At 37.1% G+C, this 10,445-nt stretch overlaps 1 protein-coding gene across 1 annotated transcript in view; it reads left to right on the top strand.

Moving 5' to 3' along the window:
• Positions 1-10,445, top strand: part of MLLT10 (MLLT10 histone lysine methyltransferase DOT1L cofactor) — a 206,377-nt gene that overhangs the window by 129,494 nt on the left and 66,438 nt on the right. The window contains exons 9-11 of the mRNA XM_007454170.1: positions 1,154-1,723; positions 7,116-7,160; positions 8,009-8,041. Of these exons, the coding sequence (XP_007454232.1) occupies positions 1,154-1,723; positions 7,116-7,160; positions 8,009-8,041 (648 nt within the window). The remainder of the gene's footprint in view (positions 1-1,153; positions 1,724-7,115; positions 7,161-8,008; positions 8,042-10,445) is intronic.

The following is a 10,445-nucleotide window of genomic DNA, read 5'->3' as shown; positions in this document are numbered from 1 at the left end:
GTAGGGAAAAAATATCTTTGTAAATATTTAGGTAGATTTATGTGTGATTACTTACGAATGTGCTCTACAGTAAAATTTAACACTTAGCTTGGAATTTCCTTTCCACTGCCAATAGAACACTTTATTTTGAGCTTTCATTTCTTGAAGGCATTAGTTAAAACATGACATAGTTTAGTTTTATGAAACACAATAGATGTTGGTCAAAACTGAGTCTAAACACTTGTTACTTCATTTGGCAAGCGCGGCGAGAGTGTTTGATGAAGTGGGATGGTGGATCGAATTTGTTTCATCCCAGCCATTAGTTTTAACCTGGTAAATAAGAACCTTGAGGTTTTTATATCTCATAATGACATGGTGGGCTTACTAATATTCTTTAAAGAGTGGGGAAAAAATAAGCAGTTGTTAGAGATTCATGAGAGGTGCCCCTCCTATGATTTTACTTTCATAAAAGCAATAGCAGAATATAAGTGGCTGGTTTCTTTTCTTTATGCATCTCCGTGGGAGGTGGACTGGAATAATGTCAGTTATATAGATTAGGTTCCATATGATCATTATTATATCAAATCCATGTTTTGGTGGGGTAGATATAACTGAATGATAACATTCAACAACATTATCTTGAAGTTAAAACTCAGAACTTACACCTGAGCAACATCTTTTGGCTCTTAATTGTATGTTGGGAACATTTATAATCATACCTTCAATAATTGCAAGAAAGGAAGTTCCCAAAGCCATTCAGAGTTCAATCATAGTCATTTCAGAGTCTCCTTGAGACTTTGCTTTTCTTTGGTCCTTCCTCAAGTATACACAAGGCATTTGGGGGAGAGTAGAGGAATGCTGCCATGGTAAAAGGTAAGTTAAATAAAGCACATCTTATATCTTGGTAATTGTACAAGTAATAGCGTATAATTCAAGAGTTAATATTCAATTTAATAACTATAAAACAAGTATTTTTTAAACATAATTTTATAGATAAACTTGATTTCAGTAATAATCCTTAAAAAAATCTGGCTTTGTTACATACTGATGTCCTAAGTTTTATAATTTTTTTCATCCTCTCTTTTTGATGATTGTGTCATTTCTACTGCTCATGGGAACTTTTGCATCCAATTTTTTCTTTTCCTACCCCATTTTTTTTTTTCCCCCACTACAGGCAGTTTTTCAGGAACGCCAGGCAGTGTAAAATCATCTTCGGGAAGTTCAGTACAGTCTCCCCAGGATTTCTTGAGCTTTACAGACTCAGATCTGCGTAATGACAGTTACACTCACTCCCAACAGTCATCATCAACCAAAGATGTACATAAAGGAGAGTCTGGAAGCCAGGAAGGGGGGGTAAATAGTTTTAGTTCCATAATTGGTCTCCCTTCAACCTCAGCTGTTATTCCGCAGCCTAAAAGCTTTGAAAATTCACCTGGAGATTTGGGTAATTCCAGCCTTCCTACAGCAGGATATAAGCGGGCTCAAACTTCTGGCATAGAAGAAGAAACTGTAAAGGAAAAGAAAAGAAAAGGAAATAAGCAAAGTAAGCATGGGCCTGGTAGACCCAAAGGAAACAAAAGTCAAGAGAATGTTTCTCATCTCTCAGTTTCTTCTGCTTCACCAACGTCATCTGTAGCGTCAGCTGCAGGAAGTGTAACCAGCTCTAGTCTCCAGAAATCCCCCACGCCGCTCAGGAATGGGAGTGTGCAGAGTCTTAGTGTGGGCTCCTCTCCACTTGGTTCAGGTAGGCTTGGCCCCTTGTTTTCTCCCTCCCTCCTCCCTCTCTCCCTCCCTCCCTCTCCCCCACCCACCCACCGCCACTGCCACTGCCACTGCCACCACCACCAAGCAAATTTATTTTATTTTTTAAAAAAATTATTTATTTATTTATTTTTGGCTGCATTGAGTCTTTGTTGCCGTGCACGGGCTTTCTCTAGTTGTGGCGAGCTGGGGCTACTCTTTGTTGCAGCGTGCAGGCTTCTCGTTGCGGTGGCTTCTCTTGTTGCGGAGCACGGGCTCTAGGCACGTGGGCTTCAGCGGGCTTAGTTGCTCCACGGCGTGTGGGGTCTTCCTGGACCAGGGCTCAAGCCTGTGTCCCCTGCATTGGCAGGTGGATTCCTAACCACTGTGCCACCAGGGAGGTCCCCGCAAATTCATTTTAAACTATCATTATGATAATACTGTGAGTTGCTAAGTGACATTTAATTATCTTAATGAAAAGTGTTACGATCTTAGGAGGACAGTTTGGTCTTTGGAAAAGACATTTGGCACTAATCCAGTTTTACTTAATATAGGCTAAATAGTTAAAAGATAAATTCTTAAAAGATTTTCCTAGCTGTTATTGATTTAGGGAAATTTTATGTGTGGGAAATCATGTTTTTTACTGATTACTGATTACTTTGTGAGGGCAGTGTCTGTGGTACATCTGTGGCAGAAAAATATGAATTTGTATCCCTTTTACCTCACCAGTAGGTAGACAGAAATTTAGGGAGAAATTCCCATAAATATTATTTCACCAAAATAAATGACTTAAATTTAGACTTGTCAGGATTTTTTTTCTTTTTTTCTTTTCTTTTTTTTGCGGTACGTGGGCCTCTCACTGTTGTGGCCTCTCCCGTTGCGGAGCACAGGCTCCGGACGCGCAGGCTCAGCGGCCATGGCTCACGGGCCCAGCCGCTCCGCAGCACGTGGGATCTTCCCGGACCGGGGCACGAACCAGTGTCCCCTGCATCGGCGGGCGGACTCTCAACCACTGTGCCACCAGGGAAGCCCTAGGATTTTTTTTTTTCTTAAACTTGAGTTTTAAAATCACTCTGAAGAGTGTATGTATCTTGTTAAAGCCATAATTAGGGAATAAGATTAGTTGTTGAAAACTATTAATATATTATTTAATCTTACACATTTTAATAAAAGTTTTATGACTAGATCAGAGCACTCTCTCACTGATAAGCTTAGTACTAAAAAGTCTATGCTTATCTAGAAGAAGCTGGCTAAATGCCATGAGTATTTAGGAATTACGCCTTCTTACCATAAGTTAAGAATTGCTAACTGCTGTTGAAACTTAGCATGTGCTGCACACTGTCTTAAGCACTTGACAAGCATCAAGTATTATCGCTCATTATATAGAAGAGGAAACAGAGACAGAATTCTCACAGCTCTAAGTGGTGGAGCTATGCATTTTCCTTGATTCCAGAGACACTTAATTATAAAATTCAAGGGATGTTTGCTGATGAGGGTGTAAAACCTTGCTAGTATACTGTCAGTCATGCTTTAAGCAATGGGATCAACAAGAGAGTTTGAGCCAATAATTTAACTTGCAACAGTAGTACCTCCTACTAGTATCAAAATGTTAATTTTTCCTTTGGACTAATTTTAGATTGAGAAAGCACTTAGTAATTGTAAAAGCAGAAAACTCACTCCTGTATAAATAAGTCAGAAGGAGAAAATGTGTACCGTGTTATCAAGAATTGTTTTCCATGATGCCCTTTTAAAGATTCATGTGCGAGTAACAATGCAGGTGACCTTGTAAACACCTGTTAATTATAACGTTAGACTGTAACAAGCACTATAATCCTAGCTCCAGGAGGTTAGGGGCTGTGTTTGTCATGTTCATTACTGTCTCCCCACTGCCAGCACAGTGCTTTGACCATAATAAATGCTAAACATTAAAAAAACAAAAAAAAAGAATGAATACTATTAGTAATCACTGAGAACGTTATCATGTGTTTAGTAGTATCCTGTGTGATTTTGTACTTGTCTTTCAAATGTTTTTGCTAGATTGCAAGTGAAATTATTTACTGTAAAGCTTTTCACGTATCAGTAGTATTACAGACTAGTTTTAGGATATATAATTAGTTGGAAAAGACCATGGACAAGATGAAATTTGAATTGTACTTTGGAGTAGGCAGAAAAAGAAGACCAACATTATTATCAGAAAAGATAGTAAAGGTATATTTGAAGGGTGAACTTCATAGAAACAAGAAGCTTGTGTTTGTGAGATAGTTAGAAGTAATGTTGATTAAATAGAGCGGGATGAGTTTATGGAGAGTTGAATGCCAGGCTGAAGAAATCAGACTTTGAGGCTAATGGTCTTTCTCCTAGAATTAGCATTCTGGACTTAATTCTGGCAACTTATTATTAAAAGAATTTTAGAGTAATCAAAATTATCTCATGACATGTTCACATTATAGTAGAGCATATGTAGCAAGATATTTATTCTAGGAGGCCTAGATCCAGTCAGAATAGAAACCCAGAAAACACCTCTAAATTTGTCTAATCAAGGGTTTGTATTGTAAGATTTTTATTAAATCACAGTACATCCTGATAAATGACCTACTGTTTTATACTGACTTGTACAAAATGTTTTAAATGGCTACTAAAGGTTGTAAGTTTTGGCTTACAGATTATATTAAACTTTTGATTTAATTCTTTCCTATGTATGTCCTTTTGAGCTCTTAATAGGCACCTGGTCTTTTGAAACATTGAAAATTAAGGTGTTGAAAACATTGAATATTTTGGAAGAGTTGACATGCTGTATTTGTCCTTTTCTGTTTTCCTTTTATTTATTTATTTGTTTGTTTTTGGCTGTGTTGGGTCTTCGTTGCTATGCGCGGGCTTTCTCTAGTTGCTGCAAGCGGGGGCTACTCTTCGTTATGGTGTGCGGGCTCTAGGTGCACGGGCTTCTGTAGTTGTGGCTCTCTGTCTCTAGAGTGTAGGCTCAGTAGTCATGGCACATGGGCTTAGTTGCTCCGGGGCATGTGGGATCTTCCCGTACCAGGGCTCAAACCCGTGTCCCCTGCATTGGCAGGCGGATTCTTAACCACTGCACCGTGAGGGAAGTCCCTGTTTTCCTTTTTATCTCAACCACATTAGGAGGGTTTATGATTTAGTAAAGTGAAAGTTAGCATTTTTTCTTCACAAAAATCAACATCTTATTTTCTCTGAGAAAAGTTTGGTATTCGTTAAATAATGGTGGTTTAACGTTAATTTCTTTTCTTTGGGCACACTTTGTCCTTCCAAAGTATAGGGTTCCCTGTTTTTTGTTTTTGTTTTTTAAACTCAGTCTCTAATTCTTTAATAGAATGCCTCTATACCTTTCTCAGTTAAGATACCTGAAATCTATTTCAGTGATGGAATTCTTTAGTGGTGATAACATGCTATAAAAGGAGATTCTGGAAAGGCAGTCCTTTGGTTGTGAGACTATGTACTTAATCTTAAATTGTTACTGATTTCACAAAGACAAGTTATTACTATGAGTAGGTCGCCTCAATAGAAGTTTCTTCTGGCTTCTCCTGAAATATGAAGGTTATGAAAGTTTAACTTGAACCTGTGTAACTATGAAAGGGAACTTGTTAAATGTATCCCTGTTTATGTCATATCTACTTATGTTGGTAAAGTGAACTGAGAAGTCTTTTTTTGATAAAATATTTTAATTAGAAATAGACTGATTCTGTAAACAGGTAAGGGAATCATAGATAAAATATTAATCTAATAAACTCATGAGAGTAGAGTTACTAACACAGTACTGTAGATGAAGGAGTAGTTACAGTCAGTGAACATAATTCACATCTAAATGACTCAGGTTCATGATTTTATATACATTGATTATATTGGGTTATAAATGAAAATCATAAAGGATATTGGATGCTGCTAAGACCAGGATATACCTTGGAATTTGCTTTCTTAGAAAATCCCCTGATTTTGTTTTGGCTTTTGATGATCTGAAAATTTGCTGGCCCTATGTCATGGCTGTCTTTCTATAAAAGTACTAGATCAAAGGCCAGAATAGCTATATTCCAGTTTTTTGTCCCCACTGAGAAAATCCTTCTGCATGAGTGTCCTTTGATTATTTTTTAGGACCATTGCAAACAACTACCATTTCTCTATAATGTAACATGTCTATCTCTTTAATAGCCTTTTAAAATCTCACTTGTATTGCATTTGTTAATGAAGCATTAAGGTGGCAAATTTTCCCACCATGACTCATTTTCGAGGGTCATCTGGAAAGGACTTACACTAAACTGGCCTAAGTGTGTGATTTTTTAACAGTATCTAATGTCAAGTTCTTTTAACATTACAGTGATTGCAAGTGAGTGCTGGCTTCCTCTACCTTGCTTTGTCTTTCTTCTTAATTTCAAGTTATTCAGAGTGGGCCAATGATTAGATTTGAGTTCTGAGGTAGATGTGTGAGTGATGGTTGCCTGGAAGGCTCTGCTGTGCACATGGTTCCTAGAAGTCATGTTTTTGGTTAAGTAATAGCCAGAGACTTCCTGCGGCTTCCTGCGGCAGCTTGCGGGATCTTAGTTCCCCAGCCAGGGATCGAACCCTTGCCTCCTGCAGTGGAAGTGCAGAGTCTTAACCACTGGGCTGCCAGGGAGTTCCCAGGCCAGGACTTTTGAGTCACAGCCTTAGCACTGGTTTTATCGATTACTTTTCCTTTGGAGTGTCATATGGAAATTTATTTCCCATTTCTGAGCAGATTTTGCTTTTAGCAGTGTTGTATTGCTTCTTGTCACCCTCTGCTCATTCTCCTCATTTGGGTGGAGTAAAAGAATAAGAGTAATGGCTTTTCATTCATTATCATCATCAAAAATGAAAGGTAGAAGAAAGTAAGCAGAGTGTAGTTTAATGAGTTTTATATTGTTATGTAAGTCATAATGGATTTCTGCTCAGATATAAACTAAATAATTTTCATACTTAAATTGTAATTTCTAATTGAACATAGCATTCAAATGTGTTTGATACATTCTTCTCATCTAATGAATTATATAAAGCACATTAGTTTATCTCATTGCCTAACTGTACTTCCTCATAGAAGTGAATCCATTTATTCTTAAATGCTTGTTATACAGATTCATTTGTAAGCCCTTCTGTCTTTTCCTCATTCGTTGCACACATATACATGCACACACATTTCTACACTGTCCTGTTAAGATTTGTGAGAATGCCATCATGTTTGGTCCTCCTACGCATTATGTCCCAATTACTGGCTCATAATTTCTGTTGTTGCATTTCTGTTTGCCCTGCTCAGCTAGACTTTTAGGTGAATGTTTTCCTGTTTTTCTGGCCTGTTTCTTTTCTGCCCTTAACTCACTGGCAACTTCTTTGCTGATTTCCTTTCTCCTCCCTCCCAACAGAAATTTCCATGCAGTATCGGCATGATGGAGCTTGTCCAACAACTAGTAAGTTGTCTAACTGGGTTGGTAACCCAGACTTTTTGACTCCTACTCTAGTGCTTTTTCTAGTATATTATGCCACTTCTGAACCTTTAAATTTTAATTTTCTAAAATGCGGTTGGTTCTTAATTGAATAGATTTCTTTCTCCTACAAAGGTAGCTTTACTTGCTGCTTTGTCCTGTGTTCAGGATCCATATTAGAGTCAAATTGTGACCAAATTTTGTTGATTGCTGGCCTTTTAATATGGTGCTTCCATTGTAGAATTGTGACTTCTGTTCCCCAAGGAAGTAATATTTCCAATTTTTTGGTTTTCACTAATCTTAATGTTAATATTTGTATATTGGCATTAGATATCTTTTTTGCTTAGGCCTCTGCATATCTTGAGCCTGTTACACTAAAGTCTAGGAATTGAGAATGTTTGATCAGGTTAGATGATAAAATGAGGTTTTTCGTTATAATAAATACTATTAAGTGTGACCAGAGGTGGATTTACCTATATAGAATGGCATCTTATAGATACTGAGTTTTAGCCAGAAAGACATTACATAGTTAGACTACTAAATGTCTTTTTAAAAGTAGCTTTATTTATTACTAAGGAGATTTGTCATCATTATGACAGTATATCTGACATATTATTTAAATTTAGTAGGTAATATATTGGCAAGTGAAATGCGATATCTAGAAATTTATACCATGTGAAGACTGAGCCAGGCTTGTAGTTTTAATGATTAAAGTAATGATCCAAGGTAGATTTACTGAGATTTTATTATACTGATGCAGCCTATGCCTATGTATTTCTTTTGTGTGTTTGAGAATGATCTTAACCTGAAGTCCTTTTTTCCTTACTTAAAAGCTTTCTCAGAGTTGCTGAATGCAATACACAATGGTAAGTTTTATTAGAATCTTCTCTGGTGGTTCATTTATTACAAAGGTTGCCTTTTGTAGAGAATCCCAATTGAAAGCTTGCATGTTCCATTGATGAAGTGAAACCTAGCTCTGAATCAGTTGTTCAGCATCTTAGTGAAAACTTTTTGTGGATTGCCTACAGGAGGATAATAGGTCAACTTAGTTCATCAGTTTGGCTTTTATTGTCTCTTTGTAAGGCAAAATGGTGATAGTGTTGTTCTACCTTTATGAAAGTCATTTTTCTATTTTTGCAGATAGTTTTTTCTAGTTCTTATGAGCTCTGGCTTTCCAGTGCAGTTGGTGATTGGTACCTACATCAGGAATTTGCTGCTTCTTCCACAACTGGGAATGTGAATTTTATTTTTAGGATTAAAATAATAATAATAGTTTTATTATTCTATCTCTCTATTCCATTTAGTGAATAAACATAAGATAGCCTTTTACATTATGTCTAATTTGAGGCCAGGTTTTTACAGGGAGTTGCATCTTTTGCAGGATTGGGTTCTGAAATCAGAATATAAGGCAAATGCTACCATTTTTTTTTTAACTTTTAAGATATAATTATAATGGAGTTTATTTTTGCAAAAGTGGTAGAGAGTTTCTTCAGTTCCAAGAACCTTCCTTAACTATTTGCTGTTTAAAGAAAATTCTTGAATCTAGTATTATCTTTGTTGATTATCGTTTTTAGTCATTAGCTGACATACCTCTTATTTGTTCAAGACTGTTTAAATGATTCCAAGCAGTTTTCCCAACACATTTTCATTAACTTTCTGAAATCTTGCATATTTTGCTAATGTAGTTTAATTTGCAGTCGTTTTGCATTGCATTTGGATTAAATTGTCAGGTGTTTACAAATCTATAGCCAGCAAGAGACAAATGGCACGATGAACAGGCATAGACACTGTGTTGATTTGAGGGCTAGTATGGTTGGGATGGGAAACCCATAATGAGCATTTTATTAATGGGTACATTTTTAAAATAACTCTTGCTTCCCAGTGTAACCTGGAACTGCAGACTCTTAGAATAAACATTCCAGATAAAAAGGAACTCTTGAATATTGGGTATGTAGAGGAAAAGGGATTAGAAGCATTCTTAAAAATAAACCAAATATGTTACCATTCTTTGATAGGAAAGTATAAAACATCATTTTCAGTTTGCATAGGTAAATTTAGACTTGCTCTTTAATTTTGGAATATTAGAATTTGGAGGCATGCTGAAAGTTTGAAAAGAGTATATTTGGGGTAAAAAAGGAAGTAGATACTGTTGAGAGCCACCTAAATCCTTTGTCATTATTAACTGACATAGTACTGGGTTGTATTAATTTAACAGGCAAATTGTCATGTTTCTTTGCATGGGTGAATGAAGTTAATATAATGGGATTAATATAATGAACACAGGTTTTCTTTAAAATCTTGGGTTATTTTGTAACTGGAAATTTGACCCCCATCACCCATTGCATCCCATCCATTGATGGACATTTAGGTTGTTTCCCTGTCTTGGCTATTGTAAATAGTGCTGTAGCGAACATGGGGGTACATATATCTTTTTGAATTAGTGCTTTTGTCTTCTTCAAATAAATACCCAGAAGTGGATCCATGTGGTAGGACATTTTTGTTTTTTAAAGGAACCTCCAAACAGTTTCCCAATAGTGGCTGCACCAATTTACATTCTCACCAACAAGGGTTCCCTTTTCTCCACATTCTCACCGATACTTATTTCTTGTATTTTTGATAATAGCCATTCTAACAGATGTGAGGCGATATCTCGTGACTCTGATTTGCATTTCCCTGATGATTAGCGATGTTAAGCATCTTTTCATGTGTCTGTTGGCCATCTGTGTGTCTTCTTTGAAAAAATGTCTCTTCAGATCCTCTGCTCAGTTTTTAATCGGATTTTTTTTCCCTCTTGAATTATAGGAGTTCTTTATATATTTTGGATATCAACCCCTTATCAGATACAATTGACCCTTCAACAGTTGAAACAACTAGGGGTTGGGGTGCTGACCCCTGAGCAGTTGAAAATCAAGTACTGCTATCTCTGCCTCAGAAACAAAGGAAATGACAAATGACTCACCCAAAGCAGGAAGCAGAAACAGTTTAGATAGAATCAAAACTTAAACCCAGGTTCATTTGATTCCACGTTTTATGATTGAGAAGCGAACACAAACTTTCCCCCACACTTAAAGATTTGTAAAATGAAACTACAGGTACTATGGTTTTTTTTTTTTTTTTTTTTTCGGTACGCGGGCCTCTCACTGTTGTGGCCTCTCCCGTTGCGGAGCACAGGCTCTGGACACGCAGGCTCAGCGGCCATGGCTCACGGGCCCAGCCGCTCCGCGGCATGTGGGATCCTCCTGGACTGGGGGGCGAACCCGTGTCCCCTGC

The sequence above is a fragment of the Lipotes vexillifer genome, unplaced genomic scaffold (assembly GCF_000442215.2).
Source record: "Lipotes vexillifer unplaced genomic scaffold, Lipotes_vexillifer_v1.1 scaffold316, whole genome shotgun sequence".
NCBI lineage: Eukaryota > Metazoa > Chordata > Mammalia > Artiodactyla > Lipotidae > Lipotes > Lipotes vexillifer.
This window is presented reverse-complemented; position numbering and strand designations above follow the sequence as displayed.